This window comes from Rhopalosiphum padi, chromosome 2, assembly GCF_020882245.1.
Source record: "Rhopalosiphum padi isolate XX-2018 chromosome 2, ASM2088224v1, whole genome shotgun sequence".
Classification (NCBI taxonomy): domain Eukaryota; kingdom Metazoa; phylum Arthropoda; class Insecta; order Hemiptera; family Aphididae; genus Rhopalosiphum; species Rhopalosiphum padi.
Window position 1 is genome coordinate 41,419,837 of NC_083598.1, and position 24,448 is coordinate 41,444,284.

The window sequence follows — 24,448 nt, forward strand, 5'->3', positions numbered from 1 at the left end:
AACGGTAATATCTTGTATTGCTGTTTAACCACTGATAACGATGGCATTGATAAAGTAATCACCTTTCAAAAATTCCCCCTTTCGCTTTTCCTTTCTAAAAAATAAAACACTTAAATTACTATGCCATTACGTAAGCACTAAGCTGGCCTTACTTTACTAATGCCATTCACTAGCGAATGTCATTAAAGTAGACTAATGGTGAGTACAATAGATATAATTGTATGTAAATTTGTTTTTAAAGAATCGTATAATTCATGTTTCAGGCATCATAATGGTTTAGTTTAAGCCATTTGGTACTCATACATTCAGTTGTGATAAATCTATTGCAGTGACAATAATTTATCTATTTAATTTTCATCTAACTATTTGATCATGGACAGAAGCAATCGTAAGACAATTCGTGTTGGTTCACGTAAAAGTGAATTAGCATTAATCCAAACCAAGTTTGTTATTAGCCAGTTAAAAGAATTACATCCCGAAATAGAATTTGAAATAGTCTCTATGACCACAATGGGTGATAGAGTTCTGGATAAACCTTTACCAAAAATTGGAGAGAAAAGTTTGTTCACCAAGGATCTTGAAGTTGCTTTACTTAGTGGTACTGTTGATTTCATTGTACATTCATTGAAAGATTTACCAACTGTAATGGAAATTGGAACAACAATTGGCGCTGTATTAGAACGAGATGATCCAAGAGACGCTCTAGTACTTCGAGAAGATTGTAAAGAATATCAATTGGACTCACTACCTTCAAAAAGTTTCATTGGTAAGTAATCAAATAATAAATTTATATTGTATGAAATAGATACAATATGTTACAATGCTGATACACCTAATAGTTAATATAATAAATTTAAGATTTATAATAACTTAATATTTTAAAAAATAATATATTTTATACATGTATGCTTGAAAGCTATAATAGATTTATCTTGATAAATTTTATTTTTACAAACATTTATTGAGTTTTTATTACTGCACCACATACTATGGTACTAAATTGATTGAAAAATATACAGAACTTATAATACATAATATTTCTGATGCTTAATGAATATGCATAGAATATTTATCATTTTTTCTAAAAATTAGTTTCCATATGTTTCTCTTAAATGTATGTAAAAATAAATTAATTAATTAAATTGTTTATTTATACATATATACATTTATAATAGTCCATGAGTTAATACATTTGTTTTATCAATACTAATTTAAATATTAATTATGTAGATACGTAAGTATTTTTTATAGTTTCTACTTAATGAATATACAATTCTATAATTCACTACAGTTATCATTTTTACTACACTAAAACATGATTATCTTGACAGTATAATTTGTTTAGTAATTGTATTATTTATAAAGTATAAAAATATAAATTCAGTAATTGAAATATCATGCTCAATAATTTAACTTTTAAAAGCAGCATACATTTTATTACCATTTAATGTATATACTAGATATTTAATTTAAAAATTAACTTTATTATATGTATTTGTAATTGCCTTTTAATGTGCATTTATAATATATATAAACTCAACCTGCATTTGATTTAAATATATATTATTGGTTTTAATATTTTTAATTATGTCTTGTTAACTAATCATAGTCATAAAGTATTCAATTTGTGGATCATAGGCCAACAAATCATTTTTATCATAATCAAAACTAGTCAAACATAGTTTAGATTGTAATAAAGGTATAATTCTCTTATAAAGATAACTCATTTTTATTTACGTATAAAACATACAATCATAAAGGTGTTTAAATATTGACTATTATTATCACAGTAATAATTTGTAATTCCAAATTTGAATTGTATAAAATTAAAATACTAAAATTTGCAAACACTTGTATGTATTATCTATATTCCATTATTTAAAATTCATAATATATAATATTATATTCATTATTCTCAAAGAATTGGGTGGTGCTGGGGAATTTAGCCCTAATTTAAACTGTGCATGTTTACTCTTTTTACATGAAAATTTGGCATTCTATAAAAAACCAAGTTATTATTTAATTTTAATGGTGTAAGTAACATGAGCTTTGTTTAATTTACAGTTAGTGCATTTAAAACCTATGGTATGTAGTATACTAGTATGTAAATTAAAAATGAATAACAATAACAAATATCCAATAACATTTTAAAAGTACTTATAAATATATTTATTATAAAGATAAATGGGTTAGAATTTGCTATAGACATACTATAGCATAGTGGTTCATTTAAACCATAATCTTTTGAAAAAGTAGGAACTATATATTCTTAATAAGCAGGAACTTTGGGATTTTTAGAAAAGTAGTTAAAATAAATCAATTTACTTGCATGCTCATTTTTTGGTATGCGATATAATGCCAGATTTAACACTGTTATTAATTTTCTTTTATTATTTTTTCAGGAACTAGTTCCTTAAGACGCACAGCTCAGTTGAAAAGAAAATTTCCTAATCTTCAAGTGTCTGATGTCCGTGGAAATTTAAACACTAGATTAAAGAAATTGGACAGTAGTAATTCTACTGGTGACAACACAAATACAAATTATAGTGGCATAATTTTAGCATTGGCTGGAATTCAAAGAATGGGATGGGAAAAACGTGTATCTCAAATAATTGATTCAGATGTTATGCTTTATGCTGTTGGTCAAGGCGCTTTGGCAGTTGAATGTCGTTTGGGAGATGATTATATTTTAGAATTACTTGAACCATTGCATCATTATAAAACAGTTTTACAAGTAATTGACTAAAATTAAAAGTTGAAAGCTATCATTACTTAATATTTATATATAATATTAGTCCATTTTACACAGTAACTAGTTTTTTTTATAAATATTAATTATTAGATGAGTATACTAGTATTAGAATTAGTATATTCTATGTTATTAGAAATATTTTATCAGTAAATAGTAATTTAGCCATGTTAGAAACAACTACCCTAACATAAAGCACAGAAATTATTCTGTGATATAAGTACCTACTTATCATAATTTCTAAACACCAGTTTTCATTAAATATTTTTCTTAAATACTTAATTCATCATGATAACTTATATTTTGATCTTAATATATATCAGTAGTTTTCAACTTTTTTAACCATGCAGCACACTTCATCTCCTACAAGATTTTCGCGGCACACTTCAAGATGGTTGAAAACCACTGGTATATATTATAATCAGGGCTCGGAATTTATAGTACTAAAAATAAATTAAATATGCGCTATAATATGCCCTACATGAAAAATAGCAAAAATAAAAATGTATTCTGTTCATATTTAAGAAACACTTATATTGTTATATTAACTGTTCGATAGGCCAATATGTCGGACTATTTAAAAAAAGACTTTAATATGAACTAAAATGTGGGTATTTTTTATATGTATTCGAAAAAAAAAATAATAAAAATAAATGACATTTTTATAATTTTTATACCATATAATATAAACTAGGTTTATGAAAATACAAAATAAAACGTTATATTATGCAAATTAGCAAAAAATAATACCAAAACTTGAAAAATAGCACTAAAAACCTAAAATACTTCAAATATGCAAAAATTTCATATTTGGAGTCCCTGGTGCATAAAACCAATTTATAGCTCACTCTGCTAGTTTAATCTGTATCCTATAATAATTAGCAAATACTATAAAATCCGAGCCTTGATTATAATCATCACGAATATCTGAAATATTTATATATGTTTTTAGATATAAAATAAGTTTAAAATCTAGAGATTTACTAATTACATTAAAATTAAAAATGTATCTAATAAATAAAAAGAATACATCTTAAAATTTTGATGAAAAGTGAAAAACTATTTTGAATCAAAAATTACTAATTTTAACAATATTATAATATAATAATTATAACTATATAAATTATTTAATTGCATGTATAATAATTCTTAATTATAAAATAAAAGTTTTTGTGTCTCTATTACATTATTCCATTTGTCATTAGGTTGTTGCTGAAAGAGGTTTCCTTACACGATTGGGAGGAGGATGCAGTGCACCTGTTGGCATAAGGTCTAATGTTTGTTTAACAAAAAATGCTATGTCTTTGGATGGTGCCGTTTGGAGCCTTGATGGCTCAGAACAATTACAATCTTCATCTTCTGCAGAGTTGGCAGATAAAAAAGTCATACAGAGCCATATTGATCAGTACAGAGGTGAAGATGGAGAACCACCAAAGAAATGTCCATACAAACAACCAAGACAATTTGTAGGAGTTACACCAGGGAAAATTAGTTATTTAGATTTGGATGCAGCATTAAAATTGGGTACAGAGTTAGCAGAGAATTTAATAAGTAAAGGTGCTCTAGATATAATGAATACAGCAAAAGATATAATTCACTCGACCATTAAATAATTGTACATAACCTTGTGTTATTAAAATTTACTTTTTCATTATTCTCTTGGGGCTGTTATGTTTGGTTTTGGTGATTTATGTTAACCCTTGTTATTTATTGTATTGTCCTTTTATTTTTATTTGAATGACTACCCCTTGTTGAATTATGCTACTCTTATTATTGTTAGTAAAATATAATTATTTACAATTAGTTACCCATCAAATATATATTCTTATTCTTTAATTTCTATAAGTGCTAGAATAGTTTAATCAGGAAAAATTGGAAGGGAAATGTGTAATAAAAATATAAAATATGCATTTCTGAATATTTAAATGTCTTATTGATTAGGATATAATTAAAAAAGATACATATATATATTTTTTTAAGTATTAAAACCAAGTCCTCTCTAAATTCAAGCACTACCTACAAGACCCATGATAGAGACAACATATTTTGCTTTAATGGCAAACATGTTCTTTAATGCAAGAAAATGTACATACTCATATTTGATGAAACAATATTATTGAAGAAATTACATGGCATGTGCAAGCTGTTTTTAAATACAATCTAATTTATAAAAAAATGAATCCCATCTAGACAATGATTAAATCAATGAAAACATATTCAAATTTATAATCGGTAATATACTGCAAAGTATAAATGATAAATTAAATTATAATGATTTGCATTATTCTGTAGGTATTTACTACGGTAAAAACACTATTAGTACAATTAATGGTCCTTACAGAATTTATTTTAACCTAAAAAATGTTTACATTAACTTCCTTATCCTAAGATGAAAAAAATATGTAAATATATACAAAAAATAAATATATATTGTTTCTACTTAAATTTTTGTTATTCTTTAAAAAAACACTTTTTTAATTAAAATACTTTTAAAGGTACTTTGAAACATTTGTAGTTTAAAAATGACAACAAACGACATAATGCATTTTCACCTAGGATTCAGATATAATAGAACTTCTTTGACTGAATAATTGAATTAGTTAGTACCTATTAATGCATTGTTGTTGGAAATATCTCAAAACAAAATAGTTTTCAGTACTTTTTCTCGTAAACAAAAAATACATTTTAATTATTATCTAACAGTTACCAACATATTTATTAAGTAGAGTATTATCAAAGAATAAATGAAATTTCACATATTATTCTAAAATACATACTATCTTACTAACATTTATACGTACAATTTAATTCATTTAATAATAAACGGGATAATATTTGTTTTTATGTCTGCATAAAATTATTTATTAATACTTCTGAAAATAATAATGTACCTTTAGTACTAAAATCATTAACGAACATAATAGCTGACACAAATAAGATGAGGAATAAGGATGTTGAACCCACAAGTGTTATCTGATTACCTCTATTCACTAATGTATAACATGGCAAAACTGCATTCACATTAAAGTAACACAATATATTCTATTGTTTACTGGTAGTGTTAATATTTTACACTTATAACTCGAAGATAACACTAACACACTGAAGTGGAGAAGACATCATAACACAATGTAATGTTATAATACAAAATTGATACTCATGTACATAATATTGTATATATGTAAGACAGGAGACAACATATGCAGGTTAAATGTTCTTAAGACTATTACAATATAAAAAAATACTGATCTTGGGAAAAAATATTTATTAAATCAAAATATTACACATAGCAATTATTGGTTGGCTTGGTCAGTAGGTATAGTTTTGATGATATCTGAATCACCTGGGTCGGTGATTGACAAAGTAGCAACCCTGAAGTATTTACCACATGCGGTACCTAATTCAATGTTGTTGCCTGAGTATTGGAAAACATCAGTCTTAGACAACATTGCGTAGTACTCAATCTCCGATACTCTGAGGAACAAAAATTTAACAATTAAATAACTATTTTCAAACAGAATGATATAGGTGATTGATTTTACCTGGTTTACCTCTTTTAGAGGTTTCAACCACCCATATATTTAAGCATTCAATAAACCAGCAGTACAGAAAAACAGAAAATCATGGTCTAACTAGAGACTACTCCATAGGTAAACCCCAAAATCGGAAATTGTAAATAAAAAAACCATAAGAAACGGGGGTTTCCTACTTCTCAGTCTCACCTTAATGGAGATGTGTTGTTTGCAATGATGACCAGCTTAGATTTTCCTTGTCTTAGTGTTTTCAACGATTGCTTCAGGCCCAAGACACATTTTCCTGACTTCATGACAAGAGCTAACTTGGTGTTGATGCTTTCCAAAGCTTTTTTCTATAATATGTATAAAAAAATGAATAATGACAATAATTTATAGATCTAATAAACATTTTTTCAAATATCAATATATTCAAAGTGTTTTGATATCAATAAGTTCTACAATTATATTTTAACCTACTAGAGAACAAGTGGTTTGTATACATTATTAAACAGAGTGTAATGGTAAGGTATACAGTGAAAGATTTTTGTAAAGGGCATGATAATATAGAATGGCATTTGTGTTTTAGATGAACTGTACACACGTATAACTCTTCTTCAGATCATAGATCAACCACAAAAATATATATAATGTGGACCAAAAGTTCAATGAAATAATCTAAGGGCAATTGTGAACAAATACATATAATTCATTATTCATTTATAACAGAGTTCCTAGTATAAATAAATGTTTATTTCACCGCCCTTAGTCATACCAACCATGTAAAATCAAATAGTAGATTTGAAATCTTTGATACTTATAAGTATCTATCGCATTATAAAAATAAATAAATAGGAAAGATGTTTAATAGATATTTATCTCATTTTGTAAAAAATAGGTTTATTAAAACACATTTTTTAAACACAAATTATCGTAATTATCAGTTACCTTGTAGGTAAAAAATACAAAAATTTACTACTAGGGATAAGTGACAAAATAGGAACACTTAGAATTTATAATTGATTTTCGAAAACCTAGTCATTACATATCCACTTATGAATATACATACTAGCAGCAATGCATAAACACGTGGTTTATCGCACAATAGCGCAAAACGAAATACAGAGATCCCAGTTTTATATAATAAAAAACGTACCTGTTTCTTTCCAGCGGCCATTTTTTACGGTCGGTGTTTAGTGAAAACTAAATTAAAAAAAATTAAAAACCCGAAAGGTAAGCGGTACCGACGGAAAACGTTACGATGTACGCAAGCAAAAAGAGAATGGCGGATGCCGGACCAAAAAGAATATAGGATGACGTCGACGAATGACACATTACTTTGCGTTCTTGTCTTTGCCGTAAGCAGCGTTGCGGATGGTTTCTATGTTATCAAAATATAACATTGATAACAATAGACCATGGTTAGGGTAACCAAACACTGGTAAAAGACACAGTGTGACCAATGGAAATTAGAACAAATTACCGGTGATTGGCGGATAAACAAAATTTAAATTTTCAAAATTAAATTATTACTAAATAATGCATGCGGCATCGACCAACGGCCATTGCGGCGGTCAGCGTACAATATTTTAGTTTTATTTTGGTGATTAAAAATAAAAATGGACAAAAAACTTATTTAAAATTTTTAATATACCAACAAAATTATCCGTATTTGTATAGTTGTTACTATGAATATGAAAATAATCCAGATGAAGATCCTCTTATTTTTTTTGGAAAGCATTAAAGTATAAGTAAATTAAATTAGGTATTTTTTTGTGGGCTCTTGTAGCTGCCTAATATTTTAGACCTAGTTGCGTCAATGTTCACTATTGATTCAGAATATTATTTCTAATATTTTGATTCATAAAATAGCTTCTAAGGCAATATTGTAGATATAATTTGGTCCTTTATTAAATAGTACTTTTGTGTCTAAAATCTAACTTTAAAAATGTTCATGAATTATTTAATAAATGAAAAAAAGTTTATTATGGAAAATATATTAATATTATGTACAATATTATGTCATCTGGATAATAATTTTATGGATCTTAAAAATAAAAATAAATCGTTTGGAAATGTCCTATCTTAAATTACGTGTTTGTACGTTTATAATATTATATTCTTTACTATAATTAATATTATTATCATATATTGGTACAAAAATAAGTAAATAACATATCTATTTAGGATATTAAACATTTAAGTAGAATATTATAAATTATTATATCTAAATAAATTTTATGATGATAAGTTATAAGTATATATCCAAATAATAACCACTATTATACGTGGTTTTCAACCGGTGTGCCTCTAGCTTTTCTGAACTATTTTTTTTTTTTTATAAGTGACTGTTATAGTTATTACAATTAATTATATAGGTACTTAATCTACAAATAGATAAAATATAATCGAAACGCATCTGAGATATTTATATATTTATGCGACAGTTCGTAATTAGAAAACGATAAAGATTAAAGATGAGATAACTATTTAACTTTAATAAAATGTATGATATTATTATCACTTTATCAGTTTACCTGTTGCAGCTTGCAGCTGACCGAGTTGTTTGTCTGTCAACTATTCGTCTAAGACCAAGGAATAAAAGATGAACAAGTTAATCATTAAATGTTTAATATACCTACTTATTTTTTTTTTATTCACCTAATAATAAATTATAAATTAATTAATATGGCAATATGTATTTTATAATATAGCGTATCTACCTAAATTTTGACAATTTAATGTAAACAAATAACAAATAAAGTCGTAAACTGTCATTACTATTACAGTAACCTATGTATTAACTGTATTTCCTTAATTAAGTGGTGCAAAATTGTTTTTAAATTTAAGTATAATGTATATGATAAAAAAATTTTAAATTGGAATAGGTATATATTTTTTTAGTTATTTAAAAAATTTTAGTAATATAACAATCAAAAAATCCTCAAAGGGATATAGTTGGCGACCCACAAACAAAATGTTGAAATAAATAATATATAGTTTGTTTACCAAGCGTTAAAATAACGCTGAAAAAATGTCATATCAACAGTAGATCTTTGGAGCATATAAAGAAGGGCATATAAGAAAACAAAATAATTTTTTAAATAAATTAAATCGCAATCGACAATTATATTAAATTAGGGACTACAATACATCCTGATTGTTGCGAGCTAAATTTATAATTTTTATAATACAAAATAGTTTATAGGATTTTTGGATATGAACATTTCACTCACTCACTACTGTGAATTATAATTATTATATAAACAATTTTATAGACGTTGTGAGCTGTAACTATTTTTCACTCAAAATAAAATATAGATTATGGGGATACCTCACTTAGCTAGAATCTAAATATATTTCATATTAGACAGCATTTATGTGGCGCTAGAGCTAGAGGGAACAATAATAACAATAACATTCCATTTGGTTCAATTTTGAATCTGAATGACATAATATGCCGCCTCCACCATGATGATAAATATTAAAGTTTTACTTATTAAATTCAACTTACACAGGGCACAGGCTACTAGTACATAACGTAATTATCTTGAAGGATTGATATGATTTATTGGTCTAACCGTTATACAATAGAAATTAACGAAATATGCAAGTTTATTAAATTATATCCGCGGACAAGGCTAAAGGCGGTATGTGAACCAGTCAAACCATAGAAAAGAGATTAAAATAACAAAATTGTCAGAATTCCTTCTTCCTAGTCAGTTACTCAGTTCCAATACCGGCGATACCGTTGATATTCTATAGATAAACATAAAATATCTAGGTTTAATTTTTGACGAGCGCCTGACCTCAACTTAAATATATACTATTAGGTACCATTGTCCATCTTAACAAAAATCAACCAATTTCGCTTAGGTATTATATATAGTACGCACATTTTTCTAGGGATTTTATAATATCAGAAAAGCCTTAAAGGTTATAATAGTCCGTATTCCGTAGGACCTGAACTTCAGCTTCCCCCTCCTCAAATCTCAAACACTAAGCCTATAGAGATGATGCATAATGGAAATGTACGTTTGATTTTGGTGACGCGGGGGAAACAAATTTTCGATAGGGGCGGAGCGCTTTAATTGTATTACGATTCAATGGTCTACGTGGTTATTATATTTAAAATATTATACTGCGCTCATATTGGATACAGACAATACATTAAACCATGGACACACTGCATGAACAATTAGTATTAATTATTATTTAAATTTTAAATTATACGCAGTAGTCCGGTAGTCGTGGTATGAATTACGTATAATCGAAAAACTGCGATAACCAGCGTGCATATTATAGTCATAATATAGCGCAGGCTGCGGACCATAATATAATAGGTAGATAATAATATTTCATATAATATATATATTATGCGTTGTGTAGTGTGATGGGTTGGTCAAACCGCCAACACCGAAATGGGAGTTATTTTACTATTCCTTGAAATTATAATTTTTTTGTATATTTTTCAAAATTCCATATAAATTAATAATGTATATATATTTTTATTTTTTTTTTATTTATAAATGTTTTATTGTGCCTTTAACTGCCCTATAGACAATGCCACAATGGTATGTATCATATAAGTATTAAGTATATAGGTACTTGATACTCGTGGTTCAATAATTTGGTAGGTAAATTATAATTTATAATATCATGATTTCTACAATTGTTTCACTTATTATAGAAATGCTCAATAGACCAGCGGTTCTCAAGCTGTGGTCCGCGGAGGGCCGTTTTTGGATAATAATAAACCCATTCAAATATTCAATTATTTAATTCATATATCATATTTAACTAAAAACTAAAAAATAATTATAGTGTAGTTGTAGTATTTTACTGCTTTATTATTAATAAAAAAATGTATTTAACTGTACAATTTGGATTTTGGATCGTTCTATTTTTAGTCATTAGTGGTACGCGACTGATTGATAATATATACCCTGTTTGTCTGTACTCTAAACTTAAAAAAATGTAATACAATTTTGAATTTATATATACCTACCATAGTTTTTAATATTTTAAGTTTAACACTGTTTTTTTATATGTTATATCCAATGGCCGCGCTGGATGAATTTAATACAAAATATAATTGTACATAGACAACTAATTTTTAACATTTTTTTTTAGTGATTCAATATTGTACTAAGAATGCACGAAAGAATTGATCGTATCAATTTTTTTCAATTATTTTGAAAACCTCAACAATGCTCGGCCCGGCTTATTAATTTACGCGTTACGACTGATATTTATATTTTTATTTTTACTCGTATTTACATTTCGGACGCATAGTCCGAAATAAATAATAATTTTGAAATCTCACAAACGCGGGAAGTGCGTGAGGGACGCGCACTCTGTCGACGATTTTAACCGTGGTCCACGACCCTCCTCTTCGTAGTCCCCCCACTACTTATCAATCGTTTTGTTTTTATTTTTTTTTTTCGAGTTTGTTTTTATTGTTTATTTACTGTTTGGTGTTTTCGTCTTATACCACTTGGTATATATAGTACTTACCACCTATATTGGCATCCGGCTATCTGCGACTGTTTATGCGTTCTCCGGCTTGCCATAAATCATAATTCCATATCCGCCATTATTGTGCTTATATTTGACGATCGACTTATTATTATACGTCGAATGTCTCAGAAGTCTCCCGACCTAGTGTACTTAGAGAGTCTGCCATCATCCGTAGTGTTAGTCCAACGCGATTGATTGTCGATCACGACGACCGCGGTGTTGGTATTTATACGTTATAGACACAGTCGTAATGTCAGCCGGCGTTTCCGAACAGGTGAAATATAACCATTATTCTTACGTAGGTACTGGCTGTTGCGATTGGTACAATTTATAATATTTCGGTATTATTTTGTATTTATTTGTCATGTTCTATGTACTCGTTCAGCGCGTCAAGGGACAAGAGCACCAAGGTAAATATGGCAACAACAATAATAATATAATTTTTGCCTTTCGTTTTATATATATCTACTGCATTTTTCATGAAACTGACTCATTGTTTACTTTTTTTTTGTCAGTGTGTACATTAGACAATATACATAAATTAGATACTTGATTAATGTAGATTAGTTGAGCATACAATTGCGTAACTGAATAAATCTGTAGTTAAATATACATATACCCAGTATTTATAGTTTTTGTGTTTTGTAAAATAGTTGATGGACCAAAAGATCCTAACAAAGGTAAAGAAGGAGCACATTTTGAAACTGCTTGGCATCCACAATTCCAACAACAACCTGTAAGTAAAATTAATTTTTTTTTTGTGTACACAATAATAATAAGTCAATAAGCATTTAATGAACCAATAGTGAGCCCATGGTCCTTTAAATCATTATTTAATGGCTTAGGGAACCATTAAATTAATTAATTTTTATGCAATCCAGCACTAGAAGTATAAATATAATTATAGGTTTATAAATTATGTTAATCTGTTTGTGTAACAAAAATTATTAAAATCAATTAAAAATTTTTTTGAAAGTTAAAATAACTAATTTTAATTATTTAAAAATGTATTTCAGAGTTATAATAATGCTATGACACCAGATCAATATTACCAGTATCAAAATCCAGCTCCATATCAATATCCAACACCAACTGCATATAGTATGGGTGATAGATCTTGGACAAATGCACCTGAAGCGCTAACATATGTTGGAGGATATTTACCTACTCCAGAGACTTATAATCAACCGAATGTTTATAATGCTCAGTACAATCATCCCACTCCTACTCCTGGCTACAACTATTATATTGCTCAAAAGCCATTTGAAGGATATTATAGGGCTGGAGATCAAATGTACGGAGTTCCAGTAAATGAACAAATAAAAACCATTGAACAAGATGTACAAGCATTAAGTGTAAATGATTATAGAGATAATACTAGTGTACAGCAGAAAAAAGTATCAACATGGGCAACTGTTGCAAAGCAACCAGTGAAACCTATAATATCATTAACTACTGTAACAAAGAAAAAAAGTCCAGGTATGCCTCCACCACCTATGATACCTGGTAAAAATGATGGTCACTGGGAATCAAAAGCTGCAACTAAACCTCCTCCCTCTCCAGTTGTACAAGTTCAAGTTCCCATTATTCAAGCTCCTCCTCCTGTAGTTGTGGAAACAAAACCTCAAAACTGGAATGATCAGAGAAATGTTCCTTCTTATAATGCTCCTCCTATGGCAGAAATACCTACTCACATACCTCCACCTGATCATATTAGGCATGTACCACCCCCAACTATTATCATGTCATCACCACCACCACTTCAGATTTTAAATTCTCCAACAGAAGAAAATACTAAGCGTAAAATAATTGATGAACTAAAAATGAAAAATCATTATAATCCTGCTGAGTATTCTAATCCACCCGAAGGTTCAAGATTTTTTATTATTAAATCTTATTCTGAAGATGATATTCATCGATCAATTAAATATGAGATATGGTGCTCTACTGATCATGGAAATCGAAGATTAGATCAAGCATTTAGTTCATCAGATAAAAAAAAAATATTTCTTTTATATTCGGTAAATGGATCTGGACATTTTTGTGGAGTAGCAGAAATGATTTCAGCTGTTGATTATAATTCTTCTAGTTCAGTATGGTGTCAAGATAAATGGAAAGGACAGTTTGGTGTTAGGTAATTTTAAGCAATGTTTAATGTTAAATAGATATTGGGATTTAATTTTTAACCCTTTTTAGATGGATTTATGTTAAAGATGTGCCTAACAATCAATTCAGGCATATTCGATTGGAAAACAATGAAAACAAACCAGTGACTCATTCTAGAGATACACAAGAGGTTCCTTATAATCAGGGTGTACAAGTATTAAGAATAATACATTCTTATAAACATGAAACTTCCATTTTTGATGATTTCCAACACTATGAAAATTTACAAAAATTAGAGGATAACAAAAAAATTGCAGCTCCACTTCCTCCATCATCACATTCTACCATTAATAAATATAATCATTACGGACCAGTTCAATTCAATGATAATCGACCACCACAGCAGAACCATTATCATAAAGTTTGTTTATTTTATTTATTTTTATATTTTCATTTTTAAATGGTTTTTTTTTTTTATGTATTTAGGATTGGGAAAATAAGCCGAAAGATACTAAAATTGAAGGTAGAGACAATTCTTACCATACGCCAAAATTGGAAAATTACAGTCATAACCATCGACCCAGAACTGATAGTTATAGAGGTCGTAACGAGAATTTTAGTAAAGAAGACAACTTCCGAGAACATAAAAATTATCGTAGTGATCAAAATAGAATTCGTAATGATCATCATTGTAATTGGGATGAACAACATAGAGGTGGGAATAATTTCAATAGAGGACGTAGGGGTAGAGGAGGTGGACCTTTTGTCTTCTTTAATAGTAACTTGAAACAAACTAATCGTAGTTATGAATAAAATATTAGTTATTTGTTTTTTTTACATGGTTAATCTAAAACGGAATAGTAGAATTGTCCACAGCGTTTAATCCTACGTTCCTAAATTATTTTCATTCTATTTGGAAAAATTATTTTTATTTTATCTCAATATATTTGACCATTTTATTCAGCTATATTTTATTGTTGACAATATTATCAACAATTGGTAGTGTAGGAGTAATTTGAGTACTCCTATCTTAAATAATTGTAAGTTATGTATATCAATAATAATTAATAAATAACCATTCAAATTAAATAAATTTAGTTTTTACCTAAATGTATAAAATACACAATTATACAAGTTTATTACTTTATTAAAAAGTTTAATCATGTCTTAGTAACCGTAGAACAATAATCCAAAGTCAATTGGAAATAATCATCTACATGAACTTCTAGTTCATAAGCAAATTGAATTAAATTATTCATCTACTAATAGAAAGATTGATGCAACATAAAATAAAGATTGTGAAATAGACAATGATAATATGTGTAAATAGAAATATTTTTAATGATCATTTAGTGATTTAATATGTGTGCATAATGAGCACACATCCTTCTTGAAGGTACAAAAAATTGTTTTAATATTATATATTACCAATCTATTTTGAAAAACAAATTTTACTCTTTCATTTTTCTGTTATGAAATAGTGATTGTTTTCATTTGTAGCTAAATAATTTATCATCAGCTTAGTTTTTACAAAGCTAATAAAAATTGCCAATATTAGCACTGTTCTGTACTGTATCTAATAGAGATAATTTCTAACCGTGGACTAAGATAAGCTATGTTAATCTATGATTTAAATTTTTTAATATCATCACTGCAAATGGAATTTTTATTCCATAGGATGAAGTTAATGAAATAGTTGAGATAAACAAATTAAAATTTGGCTATTGATGTTTAAGAGGCACAGTCTAGATTTAGAGAAACAATAAATTATTGGATTTTACCAAGTACAACTGTGATTAAAAACAGCTGAAGGTGATTACAATTTTTAATAATAATTTATTATTATAAGTAACTGACATACAATTACAAGTTAAAACTGCAATCATTTGATGCTCTCATGGATATTGTTAAGAAAAAGTGACGCTAAAAAATAATTTCCAATACTGGCAAAGCTATCATAGAAATAATATTTTTGGACAATAAATTACTCAGATTTTTCAAATCACACAAATTAATAAATAAATGTTATTAATGACTAACTCTCATGTATTGCTCATGTAGCATTGGTATTGATAGATGTGATCATTTCGATTATGGAGCACAAGAATATAAATTAATTTATTGATAATATTGATATATTTTAAATTGTTGGATGTATTATTTTAATGTATAATCTTACATATTAAGTACCAATTGATAGTACTGGAAGTTAGAAAATTTTGATTGCTGGTGACCTTATTCTATGGGAATACAAATACAAGTTTAACCTTTCTTATTTTAAAGAAACGAGTAATAATATTGTCTAGAATTACAAAAATACATAAAGCATTGTAGAAAAAATATTACCTACTATAGTAAGTTTAATTTAAGTTATTCAACATTTCCATAAAAATAAAAACTAAATTATTTATATTAGATAATAGGAATATTATTAATAATGTATTATACAAATTAAATGGTATAATAGATATTTTAATCAAAATAATACATACAAAATTAAACATATGCTATTAAAGTAAAATGTATAATTGTTAGTCAAATAAATAATTGATTATTTTATTTAAATAAACAGTAATCATCATACTTAAGCTACAAAATCTAGAGGTCTATTAAATCCACCTTTACGGTTCATGTACTGTCGATATTTACGTTTAAGTATAACATGAACATCACCAACATTATTACCATCAACTTCTTTACCATGAGTAGTGTCAAAGTTACAAAATCCCATCATTTTCATCATTTCTTGTTCTTCAGCAGTTTTTCCACGTAGATCTTCTTCTGTTACTTTAGGAGCAGTATGCTGGACAGACCTTGTGTATTTTTTGTCTTTTTTAGTTGGAGTTTTAGACCTTGATCTTCGTAAATCACGATTTCTAGAACGACGCCTCTCTCTTGAATGCCGTCTTACAGGAGATCTTGATCTGGAATGGCGTTGACGAGAACGGCTTCTTTTGCGCACATCGCGTCTTACCCTTGGTGAAGTACTTCTTGAACGACCACGACGTGGACTCCTTGAATGCTCACGTGGTTCACGCCTTGTTCTTGGTGATGAACTTCGAGACCTACCTCTACGGACTCTAGTTAAACTACTGGAACGATCGCGATGATAATCTTTAGTACGATCATGTCCTTTATCTTTATAACGTTCTCGTTCTCGTTCTCTCATAATTATTCTGCAAACAAAATGAATATAAATATTAATAATACCTTGTAAATTCTTTTGCAATTGTGATGTTTTTACTGTATTTTTTTTTATATCTTTTTGAGCAACTGATTATATTTATAACATAGTACCTACTTACAAAAAATGGTAGTCTGTGGAAAATTTTGAATTTCAAATATTTTAAAGTAGAATTCAAATAACCTTTAAAGCCATTAATTTATTATGCAGGTAAAATCAGATATCCTGAATCTTCTATGTATAATACACACACATAGAACACCAAAAGAGTAATTTAAATTTTATTAGGTAGTGTTACTACAATCATTATATTAAACTGAACATTTGTAGTGTTTTAAATAGACAGAAATTAGTTCAGTATTTAAAATATCATCTACTAACTACAGTAGTATTCACAATTCACACATTATTCTTAAGAACCCAATATTTTACCATTTACCAAAGTATATTAAATAAATATATTAGTTATAGTAAAAAATTTTCAATTGTAATTTAAATGAGTAAATAATTATTAATAACTAAACTTTTGAAAACTTACCAATTGAATGATTTTTAAATTCCTTGTAATATATTATATTATACTATAGGACAAACTACAAAGATTAAAATTAAAATTGTTTTGATTAATACAAATATTTAAACATAGCATACAAATTAATTACATGAGACTTCCTTCACAATCACAATACATAACATTATTTTTTATGATAATAATAATTTATAATCACTAGATCATGGGGGAAGAAATACGCGGCAACTTGTCTGCAGTATCACAAATATTAGAGATAAGAGCACAGAATATAGAGATGTAGCTGTCATATTAAAATAATAAAAATATTCTAGTTTTCTTATTATTTTTCGTTGAAATAAAAATTAAATATCTATCTGTTATTTGGTAGTTTAACAACCTTTAACTTATTGTTGTGTATTTGAGTTTAATCAGTTATTTATTAAAATAATTTATAATTAATAAAAACCAATAGATAATGTTATAAATAATGTTACAAAATTAAAATATATGAACAGTTTTATTAGTAATTACCGTGTGTACATGTGGCGGTCGTATAATTTATAATAAACAACACATGTATGAAAAATTGAAAACGTTTAGTTAACAAAATCCCGTTCAATATAAATTATTGATAAATCTTAACTTGTCTCTTAGAAGTTCAAAACCAATTTTTAATCTTCATCATGGCTGAAAATGACCTTTGTATGTCACAGAGCTGATCAAAATTGTTTACGATATTGAGAACAGTTTTCACAAGTTAGGATAAAGCTCATCAGCATCCATGATTAACTTTATATTTTTTTTTAATGAAAGTAAGGTTTCTATGGGAAAAATAGTTAATCACTACAAGCATTTCTGACTGAAAAGTGAAAAATATTTACATCCAAATTAAAAAGACTTATACAATTAATCAACCTATAAATATTTAGAAACATTAATATAAAATTATAATTATATATTTATATTTACATCTAATACTAATTTCCTAAATTTCCAGCTAATGGTGACAAATGGTTCATGGAAATATGCTGCAAATATATAAGCTCATGTATCTTAACCACACATATCAATATATAGTTTGAATGATGAACATACTAGTGAATAAAATGTGTGACGAAGACATTAATATATAATATACTACTATACTACTGGTTTACTGTAAATACAATTCTATACATGTGTTTAATTCATTATAAATGTTTGGAACTTTTAAAATCAAAAAAACAATTTAGTAAAATCTAATCGCAGCAACACTTTTCTTTTTTTTTGATATTTTTCTTTTTTTCTTCTTTCCATTTTTTATATGTTTCATCATCTAATTCAACATATGGTATATTCTCCATAGTATGACGCTCTGGGTCTAAATTCAATTCTTAAACATAAAAATACAATGCAATTACTATTGTCCAGAAATAAATTAAGAAAACAAGAATTTAATTTTAAAGAAAAGTACAGTGAAAACTCTATATTATCTATTAATTCCTCTCTATTCTCAAAGACATGCGAAAAATTCATGGAAAATATTAGCAGAGTAAACAAGTTCAAAAAAAGATGATGTAACTATTTAAATAATTGTAAAATATACAATAAAACAAATAAGTAATAAAATACTCATATAATGTAAAAATAATAACGTTTATGATAAATAACAATACTTATATTCTGTCCAGCGAGAGAATGTGCCGCAAACTGATCAAAATCAGTTTTTTTGCGCTTTCCCTAATGATACCTAGCCATAAGTGAACCAGTTTTGATAGCATAGCGACACGAGGGGTGCGCAGAATTGGCACGTTCTCTTGCTGGACAGGCTATACATAAATACCTTTAAACTTACACACTTTAAATTTTGTTATTATTTTTTTAACCCCTCTTTATTACAAAAATTTTCTGACTTCCTTAAGATTTGTTATAGCGAGTTATCACTGTAGTAATTTAATATGAAATAGGAACTTACTAAATTTTTTTTCATTAACTCTTTCTGCTTGAACTACTTGTGTTCTTAGTTCATGCTCAACATCTTGAGCAAAGGTTAAAAGCTATAAAAAAAAAAAAAAAATAATATAATATTAATGGATGCATGCAAAGTAAATGCAATATATAAATAAAAATGTATGTTTTAAACCTTAATTAAAAAGGAGATCATTGTGCTTAATACATAAATAATATTTATGATTCATTCAAAATAATTGTAGTTAAATATATAAATATATTTTTAAACTAAATTAAAACTTGCATGCTTAATAAGTTATTTTAATTATATTCATTATTCATACATTCTGAACTACAACAGGATCTGTGACACTTTTATTCTTTTTGAATTCTTCATTAATTTGATGTTTAGCAGCTAAAATAATAGAAAAAAATCAATCATATTTGTTAGTATTGTTTCCAATGTTTATTTCTATTTATACATTAAGAGGATGTCATTGAAACTTCTGTTATCTATTTCAAACATAAATAAACTAGAAAAACAAATTCATTTCATCTATTAATTGATAATGGTAAAGCACTAAAGCTGTACTTTTAGTAGTTTTACTGTTTAAGCAGGAACACATAACCTATTAAAAGTTTACCAAGAAGATAAATGTAATACCTTAATTAGGAGATTTAAATTATTCAAATATTAAATAAATTGTGTAATATATCAAGATCATCTAATTTAAACAGACAAAAGTGTAGAGAAAAAATAGAAAATTGAAGAGCAGTGTGCATTGATATAGGTAACTATACAATTTAAACATTTGTAAAACAGACAACAAATGTCATGATAGGTTTGTGTTAACAGTATTTGTCATTAATTTACTAATACAAAATTACAAAATACATATAATGATTTATGCATACCATTTAACATTTGAATATCATTTTTAAAACATAGTAACCTAGCTTTATGCACTAATTTGAAAGTAGTAAGTACCTGAAATAAAATAAATTCAAATTAAATTATACTACAGCAATATTAGACATATATATACATATTCACACTTATAAAACGACTTTCCATTAAAGCACAACTTACTTTTTTTTTTTACTTCGTTTGATGCCATACTATAACAATGGGCAAATAAATAAAATTGTTAAAGATAGGTATATGATTTATAACATAAAAATTATAAACAAATATTAGTAGTAGGCACTTGGTATAATTTTAAAATGTGTTATGAATCATATAATTTCATGACACAATTGTTGATTTCAAAATTAAATACTGAATTCTAAGTTAGCTAAAATTACTGCTCAGTGCTTATGCAAAATAAAAATTTTTATTTTTACCAAAATATTTTATTCTGGTTTTACATTTGGAAAAATAGTTGGTGATAACTGATAAGTTATATGATAATAGGTCAAATTTTTTATCATTATTAATTTTTATATTGTAGTTGTCAACTTATCACATTTACTTTTTATCATAATTATCAAGGTGGATTGATATAAAATCCACTTATCAATCCACTTTGACTATTAAATATTATTTATATTCTGTTGTCATCATTTGTCAGTAATTCTATTTTCTATCAAAATAAATGTCATGTTATTTAAAATTTTGTCAATTAAAAACACAAAAAAAAATTAATATAATAATTTGAATATATTATTTATTTATTTAAACTTTAAATGAAAAAAATATTTATTGCACATTGTAACATTTTTATTTTTATTGTATAGTTACATGAAGTATATCGTTGTAGGTGTTACATTATTAAAACAATGTATTACTGTGATGCAGAAGACCAAGAATTAAACCATAACAAAAACATTGAGTCATGTATGTTAGATATTAATGTTAAAAATCAATTAAACACTTATGATTTGGACATGAGAACTGATAATACAATGCCTGAAACGAAAAGAAAACCCTTTAAAATTCCTGATCATATTTCTTCAATCGAATGTAATAATAATATATTTTGTATTCATAATATAAAATTTATTTTATGTTTAATGTTGAATTGAAAATGTTTTAGGTGACGGAAGTGTTAAATATAATTGTACTGTTTGCAAAAAGACCTTTAATTCAAAAAAGAATTGTTTCTATCATTTAACATGTAACGGAGATGGAATTAAAAAACCGCTGATCTGTTATAAATGTAATAAATCATTTAAAATCCAATCACATTTAGATTATCATATGTTAACACATTCAGGTAAACTTATATAACTTTTACCTACATTATCTTTAATGTATCTTTAAAAATTGTTTTCTGGTTGTATTAATGTTACCTAGTAATAGAAAATAATACTACAATAATATTAATGATTGATACATTTTAAGTTTTTTTTCCTAAAATCTATTCAGGAAAATTTTTTTTAAATTATCTTTATTTCAATAGTTAAAATAATTATTATGATCTATATTTTATAACAATGACTTGTACCTCCTTAAATTGGTACTTACACATCTGGTTTATAAAATATCTTAAAGACTATTTACTTTAGGTCCCATGAGTACTGTCACATCTACATCTTAAAGATCTCTATCTCTAGTCATAGTTTATTAAGTTTTTGATTTTTGAAATACTAATGATAATCTACGTTTGAAAAATATAAAAACAGATCTTATTTGTCTAAATTCAATTCAATTGTAATGCAGACAATTTTATTAAAAATGTTAAAAATATCTACCTCCTAATGACATAATAAGCTCAATCTAAAGTGTATTAGATTTTTGAAAAACTAGTTTACCATTTTATAGATGCATAACATACTAAATTTGTGTAGTAAGCTTTAGTATTTGTGTGAATTAGCCTATTATACAAATTTTAGGTAAGGACATTATCTGTGTATTCTTATGGGTATTATATTTTAATTTAAAGCCAGTTATGAGAATTTTTATATACTCATAACATACTTAGATATTAAAATATTGTAAAAAACCCTATTTATAGATACTACTGCTATTTACTATAGATAATTAGTATTGCATTTTCTAAAATGCTTATTTAAATCTTTTGAATGTTTTATTAATTGTATTTTTGTCAATTTTTATGAAGAAGTCAACATTACAGTTAAGGTTGATTGTTTCATGTTTGTGTACTTTGCTAATGTAATCATTAATTGTGGAATCAAAAACTTAACTACTTGTTTTTATACAATTTCAAAAAATTTGATTTTTAAAAATATTGAATTTTTCTAAAGATTAATCTTAGAAAACCTCTTTCATAAATATTAAATTTCTTTTAAGATTCTTAGGATGTTGCTGGACAATTAATATAATTAAAAACATTTTTTTTTATCAGATATCACACATTATTTTCTAAGTTAATTTTAAATATATTTTATAACCTTTCAAGTTTTTATGTATACAGATTTAGTATTCCAGGTATTGTTCTACCATATAAATAATTAAGTGTTTAGAAATAACAATTTATTATTGAAAATGTTAAATAAGTTTTAATTTGTATTTTTTTCATTTTAAAATTTAGGTGAAAGACCATTTAAATGTATTGAATGTGATAAATGTTTTTTCACTAAATCTAAAATGATTGAACATAAAATAGTACATACAGGTAAGATTTAAAAAAAAATTATTCATTTTGGTATGCATCAGTGGTTTTGTAAGCTTTTTTTTAGTAATTATACTTAATGAAAATATAATATAATAAAATATTAATTTATTTATATTAAAGTATAATATATTACAATTAAGTTTATCTAATTTGATGTTAAAATTAATATAAGACAAAAGCAAAATTCTTCATTTAAGAAAATTTCATTCATGGCTGAGATATATTAAGAACATATTTTCAGGTTTAAAAAAAGGTTGAAAATCACTAGTATGCATACAAAATAATAATTTATTCAAAATTTACATTATTTTAATGTATTTCAGTACGTTCTCATTTTTGTGCAATATGCACCAAAGGTTTCAAAAGAAAGCGATCATTAGAAGTGCATATGAAATCACATGCTCTAGAAAAACCATTTCAATGTGCAACATGTTTGAAATTTTTCAAAAACAAGCAATGTCTAAAAAAACATCACATTAGGAAACATTCTGGTAATTGTATATTTAGTAATAAATAAACAATTAACATATGTTTGTTAAAAGTAAATTATGGAATGTAAATACTAAATAAGTTATTAAAATATGTTATAAATTATTTTATATTTTTAAATTTATAAAATAATATTAGTTTTATTTAATTTGGCCTTAAAAATATATTAATTTAGTCATGCTTTATATTACAGGAACTAAAGCATTTTCATGTGACATCTGTAAACGGAAATTTAGTTTAAAAGATGCGTTGGTTTCACATCAAAAGACACATATATTCTCAACTCAATTTGCTTGTTATTTATGTAATCAACGTTTTAGAGAAAAACGTTATTTACAAAGACATCTTGGAACTCATAGTAGTAATATGCATCATATTATATAATAAACATGAATTATTGTTGTTAAAATAATGGTTATGTGGAATTTTATAGAAAAAAACATTTTGAATTGTCCAATATGTATGAAGAAGTTCACGCGTAAAGACAACTTGGACCGTCATGTAAGAAACACTCACTTGGAATCTGAGAATATTAATATAAATGAACATGTAATTCGTGCTTCTGTTATTAAAGTTGTCAACAAAATTGAATCATGTCCTGTTAGAGTAATCCAACATACTTAAATTGTTATTTTGTATAAGTATTTATAGATATTCTATATATTAGTTGTATAATATTATGTTACCTCTATAGTTGTTATTATACTATGCTACCTCATTTATATTTTCTTATATTGATTTACATAATTTATTGTACACCATTATTTTAAAATAATTAAAATTAAATCATGGTTTTATAATAAAAAATTAAAACTTTATTAAGTCGCTGCCAGTCTTGTAAAAGATATTTTTTTTAAGTATTTTAAATGC

At 26.3% G+C, this 24,448-nt stretch overlaps 6 protein-coding genes across 10 annotated transcripts; 3 read left to right on the plus strand and 3 right to left on the minus strand.

The window, feature by feature from the left end:
- Window positions 1-50: 50 nt before the first annotated feature.
- On the plus strand, window positions 51-4,669 carry LOC132923463 (porphobilinogen deaminase). 2 transcript variants are annotated; one of them, XM_060987462.1, is made up of 4 exons: window positions 51-198; window positions 264-766; window positions 2,403-2,734; window positions 3,955-4,669. In XM_060987462.1, the coding sequence occupies exons 2-4, from the start codon at window positions 373-375 to the stop codon at window positions 4,360-4,362; spliced, it is 1,134 nt and encodes a 377-aa protein (XP_060843445.1). In that variant the 5' UTR covers window positions 51-198; window positions 264-372; the 3' UTR covers window positions 4,363-4,669. The 2 variants fall into 2 exon arrangements, with proteins under 2 accessions (XP_060843445.1, XP_060843447.1); XM_060987464.1 differs by having other exon boundaries at window positions 81-198; window positions 242-766.
- A 1,330-nt stretch (window positions 4,670-5,999) lies between these two features.
- Window positions 6,000-7,588, minus strand: LOC132923464 (large ribosomal subunit protein eL30). Its single transcript, XM_060987465.1, has 3 exons — window positions 7,418-7,588; window positions 6,472-6,617; window positions 6,000-6,223 (listed from the first exon to the last, which is right to left on the minus strand). Exons 1-3 carry the CDS (start codon window positions 7,436-7,438, stop codon window positions 6,043-6,045), a joined length of 348 nt encoding a protein of 115 aa, XP_060843448.1. The 5' UTR covers window positions 7,439-7,588; the 3' UTR covers window positions 6,000-6,042.
- Window positions 7,589-11,689: 4,101 nt separating this feature from the next.
- On the plus strand, window positions 11,690-14,980 carry LOC132919396 (YTH domain-containing family protein 1). Of its 3 annotated transcripts, none has more exons than XM_060980976.1 (6): window positions 11,690-12,079; window positions 12,167-12,191; window positions 12,435-12,517; window positions 12,798-13,915; window positions 13,978-14,308; window positions 14,374-14,980. In XM_060980976.1, the coding sequence occupies exons 1-6, from the start codon at window positions 12,032-12,034 to the stop codon at window positions 14,698-14,700; spliced, it is 1,932 nt and encodes a 643-aa protein (XP_060836959.1). In that variant the 5' UTR covers window positions 11,690-12,031; the 3' UTR covers window positions 14,701-14,980. The 3 variants fall into 3 exon arrangements, with proteins under 3 accessions (XP_060836959.1, XP_060836960.1, XP_060836961.1); XM_060980977.1 differs by having other exon boundaries at window positions 11,690-12,055; XM_060980978.1 differs by having other exon boundaries at window positions 11,691-12,083.
- A 1,358-nt stretch (window positions 14,981-16,338) lies between these two features.
- On the minus strand, window positions 16,339-17,770 carry LOC132919399 (U4/U6.U5 small nuclear ribonucleoprotein 27 kDa protein-like). Its single transcript, XM_060980981.1, has 2 exons — window positions 17,610-17,770; window positions 16,339-17,063 (listed from the first exon to the last, which is right to left on the minus strand). Exon 2 carries the CDS (start codon window positions 17,054-17,056, stop codon window positions 16,472-16,474), a length of 585 nt encoding a protein of 194 aa, XP_060836964.1. The 5' UTR covers window positions 17,057-17,063; window positions 17,610-17,770; the 3' UTR covers window positions 16,339-16,471.
- Window positions 17,771-18,522: 752 nt separating this feature from the next.
- On the minus strand, window positions 18,523-20,885 carry LOC132919400 (complex III assembly factor LYRM7). The gene is made up of 5 exons (XM_060980982.1): window positions 20,603-20,885; window positions 20,427-20,499; window positions 19,856-19,926; window positions 19,537-19,618; window positions 18,523-18,954 (listed from the first exon to the last, which is right to left on the minus strand). Exons 1-5 carry the CDS (start codon window positions 20,627-20,629, stop codon window positions 18,821-18,823), a joined length of 387 nt encoding a protein of 128 aa, XP_060836965.1. The 5' UTR covers window positions 20,630-20,885; the 3' UTR covers window positions 18,523-18,820.
- On the plus strand, window positions 20,083-24,400 carry LOC132919397 (gastrula zinc finger protein xLCGF3.1-like). 2 transcript variants are annotated; one of them, XM_060980979.1, is made up of 7 exons: window positions 20,083-20,302; window positions 21,249-21,474; window positions 21,548-21,727; window positions 23,006-23,089; window positions 23,413-23,580; window positions 23,772-23,939; window positions 24,012-24,400. In XM_060980979.1, exons 2-7 carry the CDS (start codon window positions 21,291-21,293, stop codon window positions 24,200-24,202), a joined length of 975 nt encoding a protein of 324 aa, XP_060836962.1. In that variant the 5' UTR covers window positions 20,083-20,302; window positions 21,249-21,290; the 3' UTR covers window positions 24,203-24,400. The 2 variants fall into 2 exon arrangements, with proteins under 2 accessions (XP_060836962.1, XP_060836963.1); XM_060980980.1 differs by lacking the exon at window positions 20,083-20,302 and having other exon boundaries at window positions 21,057-21,474; window positions 23,772-23,936.
- Window positions 24,401-24,448: the final 48 nt, after the last annotated feature.

Coding starts and splice junctions, on each gene's coding strand:
- LOC132923463 (XM_060987462.1), top strand. CDS start 373: ATGGACAGAAGCAATCGTAAGACAATTCGTGTTGGTTCACGTAAAAGT. Junction 767..2,402: donor ACCTTCAAAAAGTTTCATTG/GTAAGTAATCAA, acceptor TTATTTTTTCAG/GAACTAGTTCCTTAAGACGC. Junction 2,735..3,954: donor ATTATAAAACAGTTTTACAA/GTAATTGACTAA, acceptor ATTTGTCATTAG/GTTGTTGCTGAAAGAGGTTT.
- LOC132923464 (XM_060987465.1), bottom strand. CDS start 7,438: ATGGCCGCTGGAAAGAAACAG. Junction 6,618..7,417: donor TGGCCGCTGGAAAGAAACAG/GTACGTTTTTTA, acceptor TACATATTATAG/AAAAAAGCTTTGGAAAGCAT. Junction 6,224..6,471: donor AACAACACATCTCCATTAAG/GTGAGACTGAGA, acceptor TTTGTTCCTCAG/AGTATCGGAGATTGAGTACT.
- LOC132919396 (XM_060980976.1), top strand. CDS start 12,032: ATGTCAGCCGGCGTTTCCGAACAGGTGAAATATAACCATTATTCTTAC. Junction 12,518..12,797: donor CACAATTCCAACAACAACCT/GTAAGTAAAATT, acceptor AATGTATTTCAG/AGTTATAATAATGCTATGAC. Junction 13,916..13,977: donor AAAGGACAGTTTGGTGTTAG/GTAATTTTAAGC, acceptor AACCCTTTTTAG/ATGGATTTATGTTAAAGATG.
- LOC132919399 (XM_060980981.1), bottom strand. CDS start 17,056: ATGAGAGAACGAGAACGAGAACGTTATAAAGATAAAGGACATGATCGT.
- LOC132919400 (XM_060980982.1), bottom strand. CDS start 20,629: ATGGCATCAAACGAAGTAAAAAAAAAA. Junction 20,500..20,602: donor CAAACGAAGTAAAAAAAAAA/AGTAAGTTGTGC, acceptor ATTTTATTTCAG/GTACTTACTACTTTCAAATT. Junction 18,955..19,536: donor AGTTAATGAAAAAAAATTTA/GTAAGTTCCTAT, acceptor TTTATGTTTAAG/AATTGAATTTAGACCCAGAG.
- LOC132919397 (XM_060980979.1), top strand. CDS start 21,291: ATGTATTACTGTGATGCAGAAGACCAAGAATTAAACCATAACAAAAAC. Junction 21,728..23,005: donor TCATATGTTAACACATTCAG/GTAAACTTATAT, acceptor TTTAAAATTTAG/GTGAAAGACCATTTAAATGT. Junction 23,940..24,011: donor ACATCTTGGAACTCATAGTA/GTAATATGCATC, acceptor GGAATTTTATAG/AAAAAAACATTTTGAATTGT.